Genomic DNA, 25,155 nt, shown 5'->3' with positions numbered 1-25,155 from the left:
CCTTCCCTCTTTTCTCTTTCTCTTACAGAAGATAATCAGAGAATACCGCAGGAAAAAATACAGCTCATGCAATGTATTTCATGGTACCTCAGTGCTGTGATAAACAACAGCCAGATTTCAGAGAATGCAAATGCAAGAACATCTCTGCTTCTAAGGAACTGTCACTGCCAAGAAATAAGCTTCTTCTACTGACTTTGGTGGTTTAACAGTTAAAGTTACCATATAAAATTTTTATATCAATAAATAAGCAATGAAGAAAGTATTTCTCTATTTTAGACAACAGGTGTGCACTGCTCTAGATTAAGAGGTTTGTTACAAAATTATATATTAGACTTTATTAATTTTTCTCTCTCTTGCCTCAAGCATGTACATTCTAGAGAATGGAAGTAAACGAGAAGTGCATCATTGACTTCAGTTCTTGTCACACCAGGAAGGAGGGAAACTTGAGTGCTTGACATGAAATATCTTTAAATCTTTAAATCATTATATGCCTCCAAAAAGGGAAGCAGAGCACTGACATAATATACCCTATGGTGCTTTCCTACAGAAATACAAATCATAACGTGAATGTTTTTCCTAGGATTGGTTTTAACTATTTCACTGCTTTGCCTTCCTTACGACAAAAACCATAATGAAAAATAGGACTACTTATGCTTCATTTGAAATGAGTCAACTCCAGTGCCCACTTTTGCTAACCCCATAAAAGGAGGTAATTAATATTTCTCTTACTATGAAACATTCTGCACATAGATTTTGGCTCCGGAAAGCAAATACATGAAAAGGTTGATGTCTCAACAGATACAACCTTGTTCATGCATGTCTCCACAATCCTACATAGCTGAATGACCAAAGMAAAGCTGCTTAGGGTTTTTCATTCTTGTTGGGCTAGTCGCTTACAGCCACACATGCCAGTATTAGCCAAACCTGAGCTGTCACACATTTCTTCCTAAACACCACTGCTGAGACTAAAGGGGTGTTGCCAGTACTGCCAATGGCATAATTAGAACATAGAACCTAATTATTATCAGCAGCAGAGTGGCTAAGAGAAAAGGCTGGGCTGACTCTCAGAAGACAAGTTAATTTTACACAGCTAGAACCTAGAGGGAAAAATAGGGATTAGGGGTGGCTTTGATTTCTCAGTTAGGCATATTTTATCTGGAATTTTGAAAACTATATCCATGATGCCTTTTCCAATTTCGACAGCTGATACGTGAGCTTCATGAAATACACTATATAATATCCAGTAAAAGGAGGTTTGTAAAATAAATTTTAAGTTATTCTACATCATTCTGCAGAGTGCCTAATTCTAAAACAATGTTTTTGAAAGCTTGGRAAGTCATTTTAAAGAAATACATGATGCAGACTGAATTTCAGTTTTTCCCAGAGTTTTCAAGATTCACAAAGTTTTTCATTCCCACAGCACAAATTTGTAAGCCAGCTAAACACATTTGAACATTATTTTGTTTCTCTCATTTCTTTAAAGCAACAAGTATATTTTAGTTCTACGACARCAACGGTCATCCAGCTGTAGCATGACAATGCCTAAGATTCTGAGTTATTTCAAATATGAGAAACTMATTATCATGGCAATATAACCTGTCAATCTCAGAGTTAGGTCATGAGCTGAAGACCTACGCATTTCTTCACCTGGAACACAAGCTCTTTGCAGACTACAGCAGAGTCCCTTGTTTTAATCACAGTCTTGACCTGAAAACTGTTTATTCTTCAGTTTATTCCTGTAATGACTTTCACTTTGCTATTGCTCTGTCAACACTTCTTTCATAAAAGGACTACAGACAAAGAAAATTAGGGGCTGCAGTATGACCACATAACCTTTTTGCTCCACATTCTGCTATGTTATGGCCTACTGTCAAGTTGTTTTGTTTTGTTTTGTTTTCCAAAATAAGAATAAAAACTAGCTTTAAAAATCTCCCCTATGGGAAGATTTTATTTAATAAAAATACTAAATATTATTGTTTTAATGCTTTGACTCATTTTGGAGACATTTTTAGCTAAGATGGAAGAAGAAGATATCACTTTCAAACATCTACCCTGTCTCTCAACAAAATGTCTGCTTCTCAGTCAGGAAGACTGAGAAGATGGAACATCTGTGCCACTACAGTTCACAGCCTGGTATATTAATATTCGCTTAACTAGTGGTGGTTCAGAAACAGCTAAATCTGCCACAAATCACAAGCCCTACTCAAATCCCTCAAATTTCCTGAGWTCCCATCCTCTTGAAAAACAAGTCAAAACATATGTTTTTTGACAGACCATGACCAAGGCCTACACTTTGGGGTATGCTTATGGGTATGGCAAATTGCTGGTTTTGGATATTCTGTAAATGAAAAAGTCCATCTATACATGCATGGTGTACTGAAATACACTGAATAGGATTTTAATATTTTAATTTCATCACTGGATATAGATTTTACAAAATTCAGTACAAAATTCATGAAATTGCAGAACCAAACACTCTGCTCTAACGATTTATCTATCAGAAATACAGGCATACTGGACAGAAAAAAAGAAAGTTTATTTTTTTTAAATTGCACTAGTGTAAATATTCCCAAAATCAATGCATTGTTTTCACAGCTACAGGGATTTTAGATCATGAATAAGTTCTAAAATTTGAAGACAGTGTTCCACAGAAAATAAATCTCTCTACCACCAAAAGCATAGAAAAAGCTCATCTCTGAAACTTCTGAAGGAGAAAGAACCTTGAAACAGTGAAACAATACAGAACGTCAAGAGCAAGTTATTCATGAGGCAAAAAGGGCACAGCATTCCTCTAGGCTGCTATTTCTGTTCTACTACTAAGCAGCATCACCTTACGGCCCAGCCTGGCCTCGGAGACATATTATCAGTTCCCATCTGTAAAACAGATTACCTACAAAAGCTGAGTAAGGCACCTAGTTCTCTTTGCTTCTGTTTCTCCTTTCTTAAAATTACAATAATACTATCAATTAGTGCAGAAAGAAATCCTTTGTCAACAGACCTCAAACCATCACTAGATTTTCTACAGTAGATTTGGATTTGCAGTTAACTGTATTTAAAGACAGTTGGCTCTGAACTAACTCTCAGGGTTTAGAGATGAATATTAATATTACTGTAACTYAGCAAGCTGCATATTGGAGCAAGGCGCCATACATCTTTCTCAGTAGAATATGAGAACTCGGAAAGTTCTTTTTCCTGTCTGAGTTAGCACTTACTGTTATGAATTAGTAGATGTCTTTGCAGAGAGAACGGGGTTCGGAACAAAGCCTTGCACTCTTCACACTGGAACGGTCTCTCTTCAGAATGGGTCTGCAGTTGAAAGACAGTATGTCAGAGGAAAGGATCAAGGAAATCTAACTGTGCTTGTTWCAATACTTACAGCTAATTTTCCAAAATGGATTCAGGAGCGGATATCATAGTAATATGAAATATCAGGGGAGAAAGAATTAAAACAGTCATAATTCTGCCTATATTTGGGACCCTGAAACTCAGCATAGCAGCTACTCTCTCTACATATTTCATCCAAGTCCTCAGAAGTGTTATATGGAAGGTGCAGGTAAATGGAAATAAAAATACAGAATAACTGGGAAGAAAACTGCATGCTCAGTTTCACTGCTTCATCAATACTAATACTTGCTTTCAGTATTTAGTAATACAAATAAATGTCTTAAAATTAAATGCATTTACACAAAACCCCACAATTTTTCTCAGATGAGTTCAAAGGTAAAACTGACCTGATTATCTCAAGGGAGCAATTTAAAATTTATCAAGTAAAATTTCTCAAATCGTGAGACTAGTCTTATACATCCATATCTCAGTTTCATGTATTTAAAAAAAGAAAAAGAAGAAGAAAAAGAAAGAAGGAAAAAAAAAAATAAAACAAGCATTAGAATTGGGATTTTTGTTTGCTGCAGTAAAAATTCACCATAGCTGACAAATCGCCTCATCAAAGCCGTAWATAAGACAGAAAGCTAAGCTTGGATGAATCTTGCAAACACGGTACACAGTTGCTGGAGCAGATTTCTGGAGCTTCGGAAAGATCCAACTTCTACTTCCATAAATTTCAAAGCACTTTCCCTGTTTCATAGTGTTATTAAGTATTATCTCACTTAGACAGTAAATTAATCTATACAATTTTTTATGTACCAAATTTCTACTCTTTTTCAAAGACAAGCAAGTTTTAAAGCATCAGTGTCTGAATTACTTACAATGACCTTAAGTAAAAGCAGCAGCGCCAAAGGTAGAAGGGGAGGGACAGTAAGTGTTTTACAGTATGTAAGAATCATGTTAATAACAAAATTATGAAAACTAGTTAATTTTGTAGCCTAAGGGTAATTATTAGCATTGTATACAAGTGTATAATCTACTTCTGTTTGGAGTAGAAAAGTTCGTAATACCATAAGACACTTATAGCTATCCCTTAAGCTGGGGAGAAAAAAGGAGCTGTGGGAAGTCAGTATAATTACTGAGATGTAGACTCAGGATCTTGAAACCAGATTGATTTTAATCCAATTGTCCTCTCAAAACAGTACCAAAACATTAATGTACTTGCAATGGGATATAGAAGCTTTGGATTCAAAGTCAGTTCCTTGGCCCCAGAGTCACTTAAAGCAAAAAGTCAACTGGACCACTGTCACATGTGTGGAGTATGTTACATTTTATACAGAATCTGCCAACTYTTTCAGTCCAGCTTATGGAGGTTCACATCCCAGTTTGCATTAGTTGACACCCTGCTTGGCAGTCTCAGCAGTCAGGCCAAGGATTGACAGGACATGAAGAGACTGAACTACCTTCTCACCTCAATAGGTGGTTCCTCCAGAACAGGGTTGAGACATATTGACGAGACACTGTGGGGAAGCTCGCAGTGCTGCTGTCTGTGCTGTACCTGTTCTGTGGATAAATAGAAGGGTTCAGTCTCTAGGGCTGTCAATCTGGCACCTTTCACGAGCGCAAAATTCATGTTGTTTATTTAAAAATGTCCTGTTCTAGAACATTCACCACTTGAGTGACAGCTCTGAAGAGCACAGTGATTCATACAGAATTCCTTCTTAGCATCCCCTTGTCAGTTCTTTTAATTTTTTGACCAAAATACAAGTATTCATCTGCATTCTTAATTGAGACAATTTCTTAATTAGAGACAAATGCCTCATTAGTTGTACCCGCATTCAAGGGTACACAGATATCCCAAATCCTCTCCCACTCTTCTGAATGGACCAGAAAGAGTTAGGTCTCATTCAAAAACCCATGTAAATGGGTTCTTTTGAGGAGCAATATCCCCCAAACAAGCATATTAGTTCTAATACTGTGCTTTTTTGAACCAATTATAGGTTCCAGATCAGAGAGGGCTTCCATTCAATCAGAGCAAGGGCTGAAAGTTTCAGCTGTCAAGGCATGTCCCATCAGTAAAGCACTTTGAGATGCGTGAACTAACACCATCATCACATCTTTTCACAATCCCACATTCAGTTACAYAAGCTCAGGATCAGCTGTGAACAGCACGTTTATTCTACAGAAATCCAAATTGCAAATGTTGGCTAGTATATTCGCTGTGCTTAAATTAGATCTTAAAATTCAGCTAACCAGGTTACTAGAAGTTGCTAAAAGAGATGCTATGTTACACAGAATATCCATGCAGTCTGCTATATAGCAAGGTATGTCCATCTCTGATAGCRGGTATACAGTACACAGGCACTAGGTTTTGAGTTTTAAGGTACATATTTAATACATACATAGCAGTATAAACAAAGCAATGGACTATTCTGCACCAGTATTCTCCAATAACTGTCCCAYCAGCAACATGCCAAATGCAGTGGGCTGCTCTTAATTTGAATATGATAGAATAGATAGTGATCRCTCTCTTGTGAGGCATCCTCTAGAGTTTGCCTTCGCTCAAGAAAGACAAAGCAGCTAGTAGGAAATCGCAGCATTTAAATTCAAAAGGAAGGCAATCAAAAGTGAGTTGCACTTACTATTTTAGGCCCTGACTTAAAGATGAACACAAGCAATATGCAATGCCAACAGTGCAGTTAGTTTCAATGACTTGGTGTTCTACAGCTGAATAAAAGCTTTAGACATTCTTCTACACCATTCAAAGCTTTTTCTGTAAGTCAGTGGTGGACATAGTCTTGAATTATATTAAGTGTCTGGATACAGTACTGAAATCTTTTGCAAGTGCAGTAGCAAGAGAAAGATTCTATCTACATCAAGATAATGTAATTATACTTTTTTTCTGTTATGGCTTCACCAGACATTTCCACCAGACTTGAACATGGAAAATAAAGCACAAACGAAGAACACATGTTTTTACTGCTGTCTCCTCTAAAGCAGGTCTATACTGTTGAATAAACTGTTTAACTGTTAAAATGCCAGTAAAGCTATAAACAACAGTAAAAGCAAAAAATCCTTCCGGATATCTGTATTTCCCACTTCTTACGTATTCACTAGGCAGACGATCACAACTTACCAATTTTATTTGTCTACAAAAAACATAACCATATATTTTCTTCAAATTATTTTCTATGTTTATATCGTCTTAAAGATTTGAATACAGAGTAATTACTTTATTTTTAATATTCATGTTTTTTCTCAGGAACCACTGATTACATCCACAGTATTTTGAAAGGTACAGAAATTCCAGACACTGGAGTAGGCTCATTTGGAAATAGTGCAGGCATTAGCATCAGCCATCAAAAACTCATACAAAATGATGTGTCATACCACAAAGAATCTACACTTCTAACTCTTCAAGGTTTTCCAATGGCTAATTTTAGAAGAATTCAGTGCACTTTTCGAACAGTAGCATGATTAAATGCACCTAATGGCAGCCTTTCCTACCACAGCATTTCTGGAAGTTCAAATCCAACCTAAGGCTACTCATTCCCAGTGGAGAAGCTGAGGGAATGCAATTTTTACAATTCAGTATGCTCCCTAGGACTAAATAACCCTAGATTATCTGTAAACCCTTTAAAATCCTGTGTCTGCTGACCTACTTCTGCTCACTGGTCATACCATCATAGTTTATTCTCTCAATGCATCCTAAACACAAAGCAACAAAGGAGCAGATGGAACAAAAATCCCTGTTCTCCCCTGTACAGACGTAACACATATTAAACAGCATATAATATGCACTTCAATTCGGTCTAGCCTAGATGAAAGGTTAATAGTTTTATCCATAGCACATCCAATACTATGCATACCTCAATTTCAGATACTATTCCCTGATCACTTAGTTGTTCAGCCTGAGCTTTTTCAAGATATCTGAGCTAGTTCCAAATTGCATAATAGTTTTCAGCGCCAATATCTCCAAGCATATGCCAGAGCAAGTTTGTACACACACCTACACAGAGCAGCATAGTACTCGTATGCAGAAGCAGCGTATCAGAGTGGTGCCACAGCAGAACTAGCACTTCCTGCCTCTCAGGTCTGTAACTGTAACGGCTTAGTCAGTGCTAAGTTCGGTTCCTGACACAATGCACCACAGAAYACAGCAAAACTCACTGACTATCTCCCAGTGAAAGCCAATGAAATGCGATGACCTAATCTCCTTCTGCCCCTCTGAAACAACCAAAYAACAGCTCACATCTGAAAGATGTTTAAAATCATGTGTTGTGAGAGCCAAGTTTCATTTTTACTCTGATACTTCCAACACAAAATCAGATTAAGTATCCTCCCTAAGGGAATCACAGAAACAACAGCAACAGGTTTCCCTCTAACCTTAGTAATGGTACAACTCTCCTAAAGTCATGGCACTTAAAATTATTTTGGCATCCCAAATTACGACATCCTTAGCTTATACCTTACAACTAGTCTTGGGCATACAAATCTGTATTCTATTCCAAAATCTACTATATCTCCTTGCTTTACCTTCATTAAAGGTAGACTCCTGGATGGAAGATGAGAGCACCAATAGTGCCAAACTCTGGCATCTAGTTATACTGGTTAGTATCTTCGAAATCTCTCTATAATCAATGAAGAGATAAGTGTCTCCAAAAAGCAATTCAGAACATCTATCTCAGCCCCTTTCTCTCGGGCTCATCTCCTCATCCAGCCAGTGAAATGAGACCTAAACGTAGGTGGATGAACAATCCCTGCTGTTTTGGTAAACMTTACGTAAACATAGGGATAAGATTCTTTCATTACAGGACAGGGTTAATTTACAGTCAGTATTACACGCAAACAGATTCAGAAAAAAAGTATTCCAAACTGCTTTAAATCATTCTTATGACAAAAATTAGGTACTTGCTAAACAAGCCTAAATTTTAACATTTCTCCCAGCAAGMGGAGTCTCTAATCCTTGTTAGATACTGCAAGGTTTTTTTCATGCAATCCTTGCTTATGCTAGTGGTACTGCTGCTTTGAACACAGAATTGGGTCAAAGTGTTTATTCATAATTCATACCTAATCCTAAAGTCCATTCTCAGTCAAAACTCCCTATCAGCCATCGTTTGCAAATTAACATAAGGAGACACRTTACATTTACTCACTTAAGGTATAGAAGCATCTTTCCAGCCAGTATTTTAGACATTTTCAATTAGCCTATACTCAATTAGCAAGATTCTGCCTCATGTTTTTAATACTCTAATACATAAGATACAATCACAGCAAATATGGGAGCTAGTCTCATCTTTCAGGAGGCTTCGGTATGTTTTCTGTTTTAGGCAGTCATCACTGCTTCATCCTACAAGAGGCCTTATTACTACTGTCTTATGATTTATAGCTGAAAGTGTAAGAGATGGTATAATGGTCCTGTGCCAAATTCCCAGGTGGCATATAACATAGCTATACTGTGTAAGACCTGTAAGTATGACTATATCAGTTTCATCAAAAGTGTAAAATCATCAAATTAAGGAAAAAAAAAAAAAAAAGGAAAAAAAACAAGGGAAACAAGGGAAACAAAAAGAATTCCAAACACTGTACAGGAAATTAGACAGATAATATTTTTGCAGTCTCATAATTTTGAAATAATAGTCATGAATGCTGCCTGGACATTGAAAATGTAACCCCTGGTTAAAAGTAATGATAGGAATTACAGAAATTAGGCCAGGCAGACTTCAGCTTCAAATTAACAGAAGCATAAAGCTCCCTTTATGAGCGTATTTCTCAACTAATGTCTCTTCTGATGTTGTTGTAATGTGCTAGCACTAACCAGTGCAAATGTAGTATTGTTTAAAAGCAGCTCCTGCTAAGTCCCACAATTAGGAATGACTGCAACAGGACTATACTTAGTTTCATTCGAAGATGGTACTTTTTTAAGAATAAAAAAATCTAAAGACATTTTAGATCTGTTAAATTTTAACTTGATTACCTAATATTTAAAAATTCATTAAAAACAGAATTGGGATTTATGTGATGCTTTTAGTGAAAAAAATGTGTTTTGCTTTTGCCTATTTCACTTTTTTTAATAAAATTCATTTAGCATCTTGAGATTTTAATTATAACAAATAACACTAGAAAATACATTTTCTAAAACTTTAATCCCATGTTTATAAGCATGCCAGAGCTTAATGATCAACCATTTAAAAGAAAAATAGCTACAAATCTGAGGCTGGCAGACCTGTAAACAACAACAGCAGAGTGCTTTACCTTCTTGTGATTCTTGTAAACATTTCTGTGGGCAAATCCCTTTCCACAAAGCTTGCATTTATAAGGTTTATCTTCACTGTGTATTATTTTGTGTGCAGTCACTTGATCAAGTCGTTTGAAGGACTTATTGCAAACCTCGCAGGTGTAGGGGCGTTTTTCTGCAGAAAATGAGTGGGGGACATTTAATCTCCTGTTTATACAGGGGGAGAAGATGAAAGGCAGAGACAGTCATCTCCTCAGAGAGATTTCTGCAATTAAGTCAACCCAATTAAGATTAAACCAATTAGAAAGACATCTAATGCCCTTTATGTTAGACAGTTAAGTCACTTCACAAAAGATGAGCCATGGTGTATCTCAAGAAATTGGCACATTCTTTGCAATAATCATTGCTAAAACTAAATTCTGATTAATTAGCTTAAATCAAAAGAGAATGACTTCAAAGAAGAAAACCCTGTTGCCAGATTACAAATGTGAAAGAGGGCATGACAGTTTAAATGTTTTAAAACTTAATTAACAATATACATATTAGCTTCCAAAACCAAAAGTTGCTATGCAAAAAGTCTTTATGCTTCAACTGGTGACTGCAACTTAACTACAYTAATGCCCATTCAACAGTGTCAAAAGCAAGCTAAGAGCTTCTGAGATAAAGCTTATGTTATCATACAAAGAGAAACAAATTTTCAGTGTGGACTGATAACAAGAAAATAGTTCAATTAGCAAGCCCGTGCAGCCATAAAACCTGCATATTTAAAATGTTAACGTATTTGACAGAACAATGTTTGTGTTTCCATTGTGTTAGTTGATGATCGTAATCACTGGTGAAAGACACAAACGCTAGACTCCAGTGATTAAAAATCCTGGCCAAGCCAATTTGTGTCCTACTGCCAAACCTGCAACAGAAGTCACTACTGCTCATGGTGACCTGTTCTAGCAGAGGACAGGCAAAATGAAACATTTATGCGCGGCCTACGGAATCGTGTGGAATATGAGCTGCTTTTCTCTGACTGGAAACTCTGTTCTTATGAGTACACTAAAAGTCTAAATGTTTCCCCTTTCATCACAGATCTCTGGTTGACACCTTACCCCAGCTCCCATTCTCTCCTCTTCAACATGAAATTTCATTCCTCAGTCCTTCTCCTTCCCCATAAATCAAGCAGCAACCTTTTCCCCCATCCCCATAAAACTGACATACTCTGCACCAGCTAGCATGAAAGCATAGCTTGACAAAGCAGCAATAGGAAGAAGACTACAGCATTACATTTGGATTTTCTAAAGGCTTAAAAACTCAAGTTTTTAGTAGATGAGTTTAGTAGAAAGTAGATGGTTTCTCTTTGGAACCTGAGATTAGCTTGAACAGCCYAGGACAATGCAGAATACATCAAGCCTTCTATAAGAAGATAATTCAGATAAAAATTTAGTATACATGAAATACATATACATATATATATGCACACATACACATAGAGTTGTCTGTTTTTTTGTACTTTACCTGAGTGAGTTATCATATGGCGTTTTAGTTGATTAGCTGAAATAAATTTCTTGTCACATTCCTGACATTCAAAGATCTCATGAACCTGCAAAATATGTTTAATGAAAATTAAACGTGTCCCAAACAAGATCACAGTTCTTATATACGCAGAAATTCTCTAACATATTCTAATCATTTCTTAGCTAGTAGCTATATTAATACGCATGAATATATTGTGATTTCTCCTCTATTACACTCCTGCTGAACAACAAGGTGTCTCAAAAAGTAAATATTCATAATTCCAAACAAAAATATATCACTAAAACACTATTCAGAAACAAAACTTATGCAAATTCATAATATCAGATTATTTTAAAATATCATTAATATGGAAGCATAAAACAGAAGTATCTTTTGGGAACATTTTGTTCAGATAAATAAGATGATACAAGTAAAAATAATAACAAAATAACTACCTTGTAACAGCTGTAGTATTTTTAAAAACAAGTACTATCAAGTTCTATTAAGATTTATCTCTGCTCATAAAAGAAAATCTAATTAACTATTGTTGTGATTTTAAAACAAATTATACTCCATCAAACCACTTAAGGACACTTTTATTTAGAATTTAACAGGTCTTGATTTCATGCAATTCAGTGCATTTCCACTTCTAGATAAAACATGTACACATAAAGCTTACACGTGAATGCAACAACCTGGATAGATACCAGTGCACCTATCAACTATATGCCCTTCTTGGCGATATCTACTGTGAATTAGAAATATGGCAAAAATCACATTCCTAACAAAAGTCAAGGTGAACATAACTACATCAGCAATAGCAATTATTTTACTGTTATCATTATTTAACCTGGGAAAAAGAGACAATTCRCATGGCAATGGAACTTTGTAGGATGTCACACTCTTTCCAGAGTGAGACAAGACATCACTAGATGTCAATTACTGTTTCTTTTAGCTCAAAGGTTTTTGAAAGTAAGACAACACACGGGCAGTATTCTTTCTCAAACTGTAAACACAGTAAGAATAAGCAGGATTTCCAACATCACATTACAAGTCATCAAGGACAGAATGTCTTCCATAGTTAGAAGCAGAGTTAAGAATTGCAACTTCTGATATCCAGTTGAAAAAACAAAAAATCCTGTGTTATTTATTCTTCGCAAAAAAACAGAACTTACATACATTGCTCAAGCACATATCCTGACTACGATTCACCTCCTCCTCCATATTACCTTTGTTTTCTGCAGCCTCAACTCAGCCTAGTCACAGTACAACTGGATATCAGCCTTTTGGAACTGCAAMCTTAGACTGCCAAACTACCAAGCAGAGTTGATGCTTCATAAAGTGTTTGTGGAGAGTGCTGCAGACTATATACAAGAATCTAGCAGCTAAAAAACATTATCACCAAAGGTTCAACACCGCACACTAATGTAAGAAATATTTGTGGACACTACAATAAAAGCATTCAACTAGAGACTTAAACACCTAAACAATAACAACAACAAAGCCCCAAAAGAATCCCCATGAGAATTTTGTCTCACGACTTCTGCTCCTCTGCATTTTTGTGCTGCCACTCCCAAACCAATTACATCTTTCAATAAACTAAAGAGAGGTTATGGCATTTCTTAAAGCCTCTCCACACTTGTACACTTTTGACAGTCATGCTTAGCCAAATGCCTAACCAGAATCAGGTGCTAAAAATGTTCAAATTAAGATCAATCATTCTAAATACCATGTTTACCCAGCTTCATTTCAAATTAATTTCTTCAATATGCATAAACAATCTACCCCTCTATCCTTTCTCAATGATCTTGATTTTCACTTAAATATATGACTGAAATTTATATAATTCAGCTACCAACTACTATCAGAATTTCCCCTACTCTAATTATTTGAAGTAACTTTTCAGTTATTAAGTCTAACATTTAATGTATTAAAACACAGGTTGTGCTTTAATTCTATACAACCATCYGACTTCAATTTATGCATATTGCTTATGAAAAAGCCTCATTTGATTTACTTGCATTCAGATACAGACTTGTGTGCATGTGCATTAGATAGGAACAGCTATCAAACATATATTCTATAACTGGCACTCTAGTAATAAAAATATGGCAAATATTATGAACAAACATATTTGAAACTTTTAACTTTAATGAAACTTTTCAAGTAACACATTTTATGAGTACAGCATGCAAATTCATTCAGTTTGGAGCATCAAAGACAAGAGCTTGCATAATAATTTATTTCTCTTACAAAATTATCCCCATTAGGGGGCTGTAGCCATTACCAACATAAACTTCAGTTACATGAAAGTTAGAACATACTTATAATTATTTCATAGGACTTTGAAGAGCTACAACTTCAGATAACGATTTGCTAAATAACCAGCACCTAAAAAAGATCAATGTATGTTCAGATAACTATACTCCTTCATTTAAAGGACTGACCATCTTAAAATCCTCAGGACTTCTATTAAAAAGCAAAAGGTCATTAAAAAAATTTGGGGGGTGAAATAGACCTAAAACTTCTAAGATACAAGACACTCCTAATCACCTTTTCCAACAAACTAGTTTGAACTTCACTCTTCCACTCCAAGAACTTGATCAGACTGTGCATGTTGGAAGGCAGTGTTTCAGAAGAGCAAGGATATCAGAATATTTTATCCAACCAAAATTAATCAATGATTTTGACAATTTAAAGATGATATTTGAAATTTGCTTTCTCTTACATTTCTGTGGCTATCATAGTGACCAGGACAAATGAATATTACACAGTAATACAAAAAGCTGCCTAGTATTGAAAAAAAGTTGCAGAATACTACCCAGGAACACGTAGAACTGGCAGGTGAGCATAGATGATGCTTAAGACTGGCTCATCTCACCACAGTTTTACAGGAAGTCCCTCTATATAACAAAGGGAGAACAGTAAATTGAGAAGGAATCAATAAACTTTCATAAACAAAATCTCAGCCTCTTGGATAAAGTAACAAGTAGAATCCTTCTTGGTTCTGATGTTACTGCTCCAGCAGACTGCTCCAGCATGCTCTATTAAAAAAAAAACAAAAAAACAAAACAAAAAAAAAAACCCACTTTTTTCTTTGTTAAAAAAAAGCCACTGCCATTCTGAGATATATTAACAGATTTTTCTTCTGTAAAACACAGGACAACCATTCCACTCTACTTGGTGCTACTAAGGGCCCAGTTAAGCAATGCTGCTCTGATCTGGGCAGCAGACTTCAAGCACATAGATGAACTGGAGAGAATCAGTAGGAGGAAATGCTTAAAGAAAGAAATAGTAGTTTGAAAAAAAAAAGAGAGATGCACGAAGGAAGACTGAGGTAATTGTGTTTATACAGTCTAGGAAAGACAAAGGGAGTTCATAACAATTTTGCAATATGCTAATGTGTTATAAAGAAGACAGTGATTATTTTTTTCCTTGACATTCTCTATGATAGGACAAAGAGCAATTGACTCAATTTGCAGTAAAGATTGAAGCAGGACATCAGAAAAACACCCTAACAAAACCCTAACTAAAAAGCACATTCAAAAAACCGTAGCAGTACTAAACTTGGAAGTCAGAATTCAAAATGATAGCTACAGAAGTAGTAGAACTTTATTCAGTGGAACTTTTCACAAGATGAGACAGCATGTATCTAGGGTGATTTGGGTACATACTTGCTCCCCTCTGTGAAACAGAAAACCTTCTGAGGTCTCTCCAGTCCTACATTTATTTGAATTCATCGTGATAAAGAAAAAAAACAGCAGGTGGTGCCAGCAAAGGTACRTGTGGTAAAAGAAACAGGTTAGAAAATGATAAGACTAATGAAGATGATGATAGCAGAGTTAAATTGTGAATGGCTAAGAAAGGGCTTGTATTTATAAATTTAAAGCAAAAGCAATATACAAGACCTGAAAAGCAAATAATCTGTTTAAATCAAAAATGAAAAGAAGGTTCCAGGTCTGAATAACAAACTCACAGAGAAAGAAGATAAACAGGATGGCAACAGTGGAGATTGAGACAGGTATTTACTCTATGACAGGATTGCCAGTTTTTCCTGTCTCTGCTTTCCTACTGCTCATGATTATGTTCTGTTATCTCATATATCTGACCTTCCTAGTTCTATTTTTTTTACATTGGCATTTTTGGCTTCTCTCTTTCCTTCCTGTTTCATCTATTTCTTTCTTACTCTTTCCCCACCCAGTCTAAATATTTTTGGTGATGTTGGTGATTGCTTCCTGCCTCCCCTCGTCTCCAAAAGCACAACAGTTCAAACTTTCAGAAAGCATGAATCCTACATGCAAGTTCCTTCACTTTCTGATGTAGATTTGCGAATCTGGAACACCTATTTTCTGGAAATTTTACAGGAAGAACCACGCAAGAAGAAGAAATAAAGTTTTATGCATAAAATGTTTAAAGTGGCTCTTAATGTAAGTATCTRTCTACCAATCAATGCCACTGGTAAAGCCTGCTAATTTGTGTMCTAGTGTCTGCACAGAATGGCAACTCCTGACACAAAACAAACATTGTCATAAAATGGGCACACTTACAAATCATGGTATTTTGCATTTTCAGAAGTCATCGCAAGGTGTGCTGATGTTTAAGAACTGCGATAAACTGTAGCAAGGCATACTATGGTTTTATGTGAGGATTAACAAAGCATAGACCTGTTAGCCAAGAAATGCAGGGCATATTATTACAAGCAAGGAAAAAGAAAGAAAAAGGAGGGGCCCCATCACTCCCTTCACAACATCATGTTTTAATTGATAACATCTATATCCTCACTGGATTCAGGTTATAACCAGGGTATTATTAAAGACTCACAGTCTGACAAACGGTACAATGTAGGTTTTTGTAAAAACAGATCTCCCGGGTTTTAGTGATTTATCAAATTAATCTTGCAGGGACTTCCTTTGGGTAAAATGGATTCAGAATCACATACTTACAGTGTATCTGTATCTCTATATAACCCCTCTTCTTTCCAATAGCTGTTTTTCAAACTGTTAACTCTCCCTGTTCTACTTATAAAAGATTATGTACAAAACAGCAAGGAAAAAAAACAATGAAATTTTCATGCTTGGGAGCCAATTTCTATACTACTACATAACTAAATTGCAAACAACATCCTTACTGTTAAATTACAAAGTATTAAGAAAGACTGACTACATTTTGTACATAAACTGAAGGCTCATGAATCGTACATTGAATTTGTACATGAATTGAAGGCTATTTTACTGTCTGTATTATCATATAACACACTTTTACGTTTAGCTTACTATTTAACGATGCAGGTGAAGAACAGCAGGCTTACCATGGGAACGCAAAAATGATACAAAACCATTTTTAGACTTGGTAAAAGATGTCCTAAAATTACAGGAAGGTTTTTGGTTTAAATAACTGTGATTACAAAAATAAATTCGCATAGTAAAAGACATTGGCTTTCTAAGCAAAAAAAAGATTGCCCAAAGTTCAGCATTACATCAACTTTCAAGTGACCGAGGCACCAGTGTCTTGCATCTTAGTGAAGTCAAAACCTGCTSTGAATTAGCCTTCATCTTACTGACCTTTCGATGCTCTTGGAGATTGGTTGCWGAGGAACATTTCTTATTGCACACTGAACACATCAGCTTTTTCCTAGAATTTCCTGAAACAGACACAAAATACAGGCAACATTTTAAAAAGGAAGTGCTAAGAAGGAATCTAAATACTTCCACTGAGTTCATGATATTTCACAGGTCACTTGACTGACACAGGATTTTTATATTTGTACCCCATCTTCAAAGTATTGGATATCAGGACTTCTCTGTGGGTGACCAATAAACCAGTTACTGATGGAATGTAAATCAAGAAAAGCACAGCAACAAAGAAAGCAAACCTTAAAATAGATATTATCACATTAGCAATCAATTATGAAGAGCACAATTCACTTGAACACTAAGAAAAATTAACTTTAGAACTAAATAGTTTATTTCATCCAGAAGCCAATACATCTGTATCTTCAAAAACATCACAAAAGAGGTTTAACAGAATCATTCCTGACAGGAATTAGTGCAGCAATGACCAAAAAAAAAAATCCCATACTGAAGTCAAGAACACCACTTCTCATTTTTCTTTATTTAGAAAGCATGAAGCATTCAAATGTATAAAAGAACATACCATTAATACTCTTTTAATTGAATAAGATAGGAAATTTGTATTAGCACCAGATGAAGAACTCAAATCTATCCTATAATGTAAATTACAAATTAAGCTGAAGGTCAGCTACTGGATGTATTTTCCTTCCTCTTCATAGATGCTTTCAAAAGTGACAAAGCATTTAATTGGGTTTGTCTGTTATTTACCATGGTTTCAAATCCATTTTAGTATCCTACAAAGCTATTTTATTAGCAGCAAAAACACCACTAACCTAATTCTCTTGTTTATGACTACATGTCCACGCAAGATATTTCCTTGCTTCTGTAAAGGACACTCATATCACACTAAAAAGGGACATAAAGCCAAAAAGGAGACAAGTACTGCTTAGTCAAAGCGAAAAGGAAATATGGAACATAAAACTTATGAGATTGCTTCCAGCTCAATATTTCAAACTCAGAGCACCCTGCTTTTGCATTCCTGCTTTTGCTCTCCTAAAGAATTAATATTTATGTTGATTCTGGTTACTTGGTTCTCCAGTTTTTTTCTTGGGAGTAATTTTTTTTTCCTCTGAAAAAAGGCCTGGCTTTATTTTGTTCTTCCCTCAAAAATATTAAATTTAACTAAATAATGTTAACAACAATCCTTCTCCATTTATCTATGTTAGTACTAAAAATAGTCCTTTAAGATCTCATGTGCTACTTTAGATTGTAAATTACAACATATATATACATAGAGACAGAGAGAGAGAAAATAACCATACAAAGATGGTTAACGAGGATGGTCTTGAGACCTCTCAAGTGAAGATGTCTCAAGAAAGTACATAGTGCACTCAGCACTTCGGTGCACGAAGTATAAAAGAGGCAAACCTGACAACTGTGACTGCAACAAGTCAGTTTGTGTGCCAAATTCTCACTCACTGACATAATCAAAAGGAAATCACTGAGTGGCTCCTGAGAGTGGCAAAGGAAAAGTTTTCCAGGACCATGAGCAATTGCCCCGAGCAAGAGGTCTGGTTTTCCTAGCTCCTTTACATGCAACTAAGTAGACCTGCTTACTCAGATCTCTGCTCATTTAAGAACACCAATGCTATGCTTTATTACATCTTGTTAGTTAGCACACAATGTGAGCAGATCAGCCACTTTATATTCCTTTGGTTTCTAGCACAGAAGGTAAAAGATTAGGGGGGGTTGCTAATTTCAGTTATATTAAGTTTCCTTCCAATTGGTGCTTCTTCCATTTATTGATGCCAAGAGAGTGTACCCAAGCATAAACACTGCAATTCCAGAAAGAGCCTTTAATGCAAATGCAAATATTGTTGCTTTTGTAAAAGTAATTTCTTAGGCAAAGGCATTACCTTTCAAGTGGCACTGGTAAGAAAACTTACTTAAATACCTTATTTCTTGTCATAATATATCTTATCAAAATAAAACTCTGTGTTAAAAATTCTAGGAAAATATGTAACTACATTTTGCTAAAAGATGTTGAAATGACTTCTAATCTCAAATGACCCATAGAGGCCTGTAACTAAACACACAAACATTTCTTAGCCCTCAGGGACTACATTTAGCAAAACATGTCTTAATCTTCAGTGTTTCCATCTGCTGAAGACTGAGTAGGACAAAACTAAAGCAGCTAAGCTAGAAAGTAAAGGCTACGTATTTCATAGTGATATACCACAGCTCATTGTTAATGGAGAAACTTGTATAGAATGTTATTACTTTCTAGACCATCTTAATAAGTGCACAGTTTTACTTCCAAATCAAGAATGGTATTTCCAATAAACATTTTGTATAAAGATATGAAAGAATCTAACATACTAASATTAAGAAAATATAGGATTTCCAAGAGTTTGAATGTCAACTCAGTACATTCAGCTTAGGTCGTACTGTCACAATAGATTGGAGGAGTAAAAAGAAATAATCTTGAGGAAAGCTGCCCATGTATAGTGAGCAGGTTGTGAAAGCAGCRTGCAAAATATTCTTCTTACTACAGCATAGTCAGTCAATCAGTTCTTCAGTATTTAGATTTGTAGCAGAAAAAAGTGCTTGACTTCACATCTGCATTTGCTGTTATAAAACTCACGATAAGCACTGACATATAATTATATACGTGTAAATATAGAAATACACTTAATAATTTAATATACCAAAGGATTAATGACAGCTTTTCAGAGGAGAGGGAGGTGGCAGTGAATATTAAGTCTGATGATCTCTCTATGCCTCTGTTCATAGCTTCATGTAATGGGCAATACACATAAGAATCCCTTTCACTTTCCCTTGCCAGGTAATGCAGGTTATGAAGGAATTCTAGTAGTGTCCCTCAACTACAGTAGGTTGTTTTCCTTCCTGCACTAATACTAGCTGTGATTTGTATGGCTTCCACAGGGCAAAATAAAAGCTCTGCTCATTCCGCAGGCAGGAAAAATAATATCCTTCATGTGTCTACTCCCAACCATGCTTGCAGTGGTCATACCAGAGTGGAAATAAAGCAACTAGTGGATTATCTGGTCTGGCTTTCTGCACAAGAGGCTATAGAATTTCATGCAATATTCTCATCAAGCCTAATTATTTGTGAAGCGTGTCTTCCAAAAAGACATCCCATTGTGCCCTGAAAATACCAAAAGATCAAGAACTCGCCACTTCCTGTGGCAGTCAGCGCAAACAGAATTTTCCTCACTACTGAAATGCTGTGCTTTATCTATTACTTGTCTAGTTTAAGCATCTTTGGATTCCTATTACATCTTCTGCAGTAGACCAATGAGTCATCTCGTATACAGTAATTTCTCCCTAGGGGAGATGGAACACTTACTCTTGTAGTTAGTTACTTCTTGATTTTCTTTTTGATACGAATAAATCCATTAAAAAGGAAAACAAAGAGGATGTACATAATCAGATTTTTGTTTGTTTGTTTGTTCTCTTTTTGAAGAAACATTAAACTGTTTCTTACCACTGTGAACATTTTCCTTATGCTTTTTCAGGGCGTCCTTACTCTTGAACCTCTTCCCACAGCTATCTGCCTTGCATATGAATCTGGCATCTCCTCTGCATGCCTCTTTGTGCTGTTCATAACTATATGGGATAACCAGCAAAGAAAAACAATACATGAAGAAATACCTGCAGAAATCAAATACAAAGCAAGCACTCTGAGCTTAACACATGCTACAGTGCAGAATTCCAAGGCCATCTCATGCATTACTTACAGCAAATAGGAATGAAAGCATTTGACTTCTTTCACTGTTAGGATTCACATAAACTAACAAGCTTGAAAGCTAACATGCAAAGGGAGGCCAGCAATGATATGACAGCAGTCCAGTAACTCAGACACAAAACCTCGATTCTGAGCTGAAGGAAGTATTGCAAACAGAGCACTGAAAACTTCTGGAAGAGTCTCCTGGGTTGATATTCTCTGTGCACTGAAGTACACTGAAAATAAAAATAGTAATAATAAGGAAACATTCTGCAATTTACACAGGACTGCAGTAGCTAAAAATGTAGATTCAGTTCTACAAATATTTTAGTAAATAAGCAATCTATTTAATGCTTGAAGTATCCTGGAATTTAGTAGGACTAATCACAARCATAAACAGCAACAGTTGGGGTCATACTACTGTATTCTTCATCAGATAAATTTTGCATTATGTAAAGATGTATCTCACTAGCCATACAGCACAAATCCAAATCCTACCACAGACTAGAAGAAACAAATATATTTTCAACAGAAAATATTTTATTACCATCACTAAATACTTCTCTGTAATATAGCYTTATTTTATTTATTATCATGAAAGAACACAGAGCTTATAAAGAGCTGATATTTTTAGGACTGATAATGTTATTCAAATATAAGAAACTGTTGCTGTAATAAATTTCTGTCTTAACTGCATTCTATGCAACGTGAATCTGTTCTTTCCTGATATGACAGAGTTAGATATATTACTTTTCATTATGCATAGTACTGCATTTAATCTGTTTAGTTACAAGCACAAAATATATAAACAAAAAATGAAATCAATTATATTTTCCTATGAAAATATAGAGAAAAGTATATGGCTTTAAAGACTATTGCAATTCTGCAATGACACCCACAGCTAGAGTGCTATTTCTTAAGTTACCAAATAATCCACTAATACAGACCAATGGTTCTGCACCAAACAGAATCACAAAATGGGTAAGGTTGGAAGTGACCTCTGGAAATCATCTAGTCCAACATCTCTGCTCAAACAGGGTCACCCAGAGCATGTTAGACAGGGTTGCATCCAGGCAGGTTCCAGAGAAGGAGACTCCACAACCTCTCTGGGCAACCTGTTCCGATGCTCTGTCACTCTCATAGTAAAGAAATTCCTCCCTATATTCAGGTGGAACTTCCTGTGGTTCAGTTTGTGCCCACTGCCTCTAGTCTTTTCGCATGGGACTGCTGAAAAGAGTTCAGCCCCATTCCCTTGACACCCTTCCTTCCGATACTTAACAATAGCTCTGATCTTCTCTACTATGTATGATTTAAAAAGACAAAATATTTGTTGCATTTCTKTGATTCAAACTGAGGTGTCCAAGAAATACAGGAAGTCAACATGTTAAAAAGATGAATGTAATGAACAAATTACAAGTGACTAATTCAAACAGTGAAGGTAGTGGAATTTGTTGTACTTCTCATCTTCTTAAATATTATGGAGCAGGTTCAAATACACAGGCAAAAGCTAAAATTGTGATTTAGCCAGGAGAAATTAATAATTTAAAGGATCACTGAAGCATTTTTGTTCCTACTCACTGTCTCTGTAGAGCTTGTTTGACAGGGAATTTCTTTCCACAGTTTCTGCACTTAAATTCCTTCTCTTCACTGGGTTTTTGGTGCAATGTCTGAAGATGTTCAGCTAGGATCTCCTGGCTGGCAAAACTGGATTCACAGTTTGGGCATGCATGGTCCTCTTTACAGCTGAGGGGATCTGCATGATTAAAGGAGAAGGAGAAAACAGTGGGGGAATAGTATAGATAACATTAACAGATATTCTCTGACAAAAACAGATTATGCAAAATGGCATCATAAAATTCATGACAGACTGTCTCTCGATGGATTATCCACACAAAATGCCAGCAGGTAAAGGATAAATATTTAATGCTAATACTTTAAGCAAACCGTGCTCTTTCTTACTAATGGCATCTCAACAACAATAAAGAGTTCTCAAGTACATTTCTGTCCACAGGTATGTCTGTGTAATCTTACTCTCTTCAACAGCTGTTTTAAGACATCTTGATACACAACAAAGAAGTTGACCCTCATGCTGTTAGGCAGACTATGCAATGATAGCAGAGGTAGAGAGCAGCATCAGCGTAGACTGCTTAGATACAGCACAGAGATACTTGTCTGCATCAGTGATTTTAAACTCACTTTGAACAGGGATGAAAAACAGAAGTACATTACATGCAAATACTGTTATAAGCAGAGACAAAAGCTTCAGATAAACAATCTTTTCATTCGAAGTAACTGCCTCACATTTCAAGTTAAGAGAAAAATAATTTTTGTAAGGTTATTGCTAAATAGATTTTCTAAAAGAAAAAGCAAATATAGAATACAAACATAGCTTAGCATAATCACTATCACTTCCTAGAATGGCACAGTATTACGACCAAATCAAGGTTCCAAGAGAGGAGTACAAGTTAATGAGTACAAGTTTGCAAATCATCCAACTATTACAAGACACTCAGAGCAAATCCTGAAGTTCATATAAGGAATCTTCTATATTAAGATATTAAAAGGAAAATTGACATTATTTAGTACCTCTTAGCAACGTTCCAGCTGAAAAAGCATTAGATTAATCAGTGAAGGAGAGTAGTCCCACTCTGATTTTAGGGTATGACACTGTGGCCTGAAGCAGTGGGCAACAGATGTACCACACTTCCTCTAAACAAGCAAGTTCAGAGTCACCACGCACCGTAACTTCTCAGCCACATGACCCAGCCTGCATATATCCCCCTCTGTCAGAGAAGCCACTCTGTTGCAGTACCCAGACAACGCCATTTGCTATAGACTTACATTACCTAGAAAATGTTTCTTCTTCCTAAAGGAAGGTGTTTCGTTAACTGAAAATAATTATACCACGTTATATATGTAAAAACTTGGCTCATTTCCATTACCTTCATGCCTTGAATCACTTTTTCTTACAGAAAGAAGTACACTTACAGCCTTGCATATTTCTGAAATCACCTTTTCTCCTTTCTTATGTATGAATACTAAATGTGGTAGTCTCTGGTCAACACATACCACACAGGACTTGACAGATTTTTCTTTTTAATCTTACTAGCCAATCTGCAGCATTGTATTTTCAATTGTCTCACAGTTTTAATGTGGAGATCTTCTGCACTTCCATGACCCTGTGAGCATCAGACTGAGTTTTACTACTGCCTCAGGAGGGGTAGAAGATATACTGTTATTTCTTCTTTCCAAATAGCCTATCTTGCTGTGTTAATTACCAACAGTTTTATCAAAAATGGATGCAGAGTATTAAGATGGATATGATTTAGGATGTTAGTCTAAACTGATCATCCCAGCTWTAAATTCACCACAGCAATTCAGGTCACCTGTCTTTTCTTAGGCACCTTACCTTAGGATTGGCTGAACTGCTTTATGGAAAGGTTTACTTTTCATCACATATGACAGAGAGAACCTACCTCTCTCAGATCAAAAACCTAGCTTTCATAAGGCAAGTCAGATGAGATAAAATCCATCATTAGTTTCAAAATTAATGATAACTTGTTAGAAAATGTAGGCTCACTCACTGACTCTCAGTAACTGACAGGAGTTGCTTTCCCATACTAGGCAAAAGGAACCTCAACCCAAAGCAAATCAGTGAGATACAAAGTCATACAAGAGCTCAAACTACACTTGAGAACCCTTCCAATTCCCCAAACCCATAAAGTTGGTGTTCTCTTTCTTCATTATTACTTTTAACTTCTCAATTTATCTTAYTTTTCGCATATTGCTCACCTGCACTTTTTTCACCAACTGGCTGCACTTCTTTATTGCTGCTGCTGTCTTCATCTTCCTGKATAACAGTGACTTCCTCCTCCTCCTGTTCCTCTTCTTCCATGTCACTGTCCAAGTAGCCGATCAGAAGTTCTGTGTCTGTTTCAATATCTTCCACAGCCAGATAGAAAATGTTTTCCCCTTCCTGTTGCAAAAAGTAGAATGATTGTAAGTATGAATGACTGAATGTATGACAAAATGACTGTATGAATGACTGAGTGTGAATGAATGACTATATCAGAAAACAAAGTCTAGAGCTAAATTTGGAACCCTGAACTAATACTAGCCCTCAACTATGGAAGGGCTGGCTCTACTCCAAAGGGAGTAAAAAGTTGGAACAGCCCTTTTAAGACTCCTTTCCAATGTGGCTGCACTGATAAAGTACCCTTGTATTCTAGTATTCTGGAAACATATCCTCCGCCTCACCTGTGAGGCATGTAGCCTAGACCAAGAATGAGGCAGTGTTAAGGTACTCCCCTCATGGCACTCCCTGCCTGAGGAGAACATCAGAGCTGGAAAATGAAACATTCAAATATTAGAAAAATAACAGAAGTTAGGTAACCAATAAGGTAACCTTAGCTCTGTCCCCTATTGGCTGCATGGCTTACATCTTGTTGGGAGGTGGGAAGATTTTTTGTTTTGTTTTGTTTTGCTTTTTCCTTAGAAGATTCACGGACTTCTTCATGAACAGATTTTCAGCCCTGATCAGCACCTTCACTACCAAGTTGACAGGCACCTCTCTATAAAACGTATTTAAATTTCAAAAGCCTCTGAAGGTTTAAATCAGTGCAAATATACAGATTCACAGAAGGTAGAGGATACAGCCCAGATCCCGCATGAGAAGACAGAGTAGGGAACAATAAGGCCCAAAACCTTTACCACAGTGAATAAATAAGCTTCCAAATAGATACACTAGCTAACAACTTTGTATTTGAAAA

At 36.1% G+C, this 25,155-nt stretch overlaps 1 protein-coding gene across 4 annotated transcripts in view; it reads right to left on the bottom strand.

Annotated features, from left to right (window-relative positions):
* Positions 1–25,155, bottom strand: part of PRDM5 (PR/SET domain 5) — a 94,009-nt gene that overhangs the window by 41,619 nt on the left and 27,235 nt on the right. For 2 of the 4 annotated variants that reach the window (XM_085323895.1, XM_085323898.1), the window contains exons 4-12: positions 24,179–24,362; positions 21,965–22,139; positions 20,530–20,622; positions 20,147–20,268; positions 16,630–16,709; positions 11,069–11,153; positions 9,580–9,737; positions 4,796–4,882; positions 3,213–3,306 (exon numbers count right to left, since the gene is read on the bottom strand). In XM_085323895.1, coding sequence (XP_085180021.1) covers positions 3,213–3,306; positions 4,796–4,882; positions 9,580–9,737; positions 11,069–11,153; positions 16,630–16,709; positions 20,147–20,268; positions 20,530–20,622; positions 21,965–22,139; positions 24,179–24,362 — 1,078 coding nt within the window. Of the gene's footprint in view, positions 1–3,212; positions 3,307–4,795; positions 4,888–9,579; positions 9,738–11,068; positions 11,154–16,629; positions 16,710–20,146; positions 20,269–20,529; positions 20,623–21,964; positions 22,140–24,178; positions 24,363–25,155 lie in introns of all 4 variants that reach the window. The other 2 variants (XM_085323896.1, XM_085323897.1) reach the window with 2 other exon arrangements.

The sequence above is a fragment of the Rhea americana genome, unplaced genomic scaffold (genome assembly GCF_003343005.1).
Source record: "Rhea americana isolate MKP2758 unplaced genomic scaffold, rheAme1 scaffold_89, whole genome shotgun sequence".
In the NCBI taxonomy this organism is placed as follows: domain Eukaryota; kingdom Metazoa; phylum Chordata; class Aves; order Rheiformes; family Rheidae; genus Rhea; species Rhea americana.
Note: the sequence above shows the minus strand (reverse complement) of the source record. Positions and strands in the feature narration are given on the sequence as shown.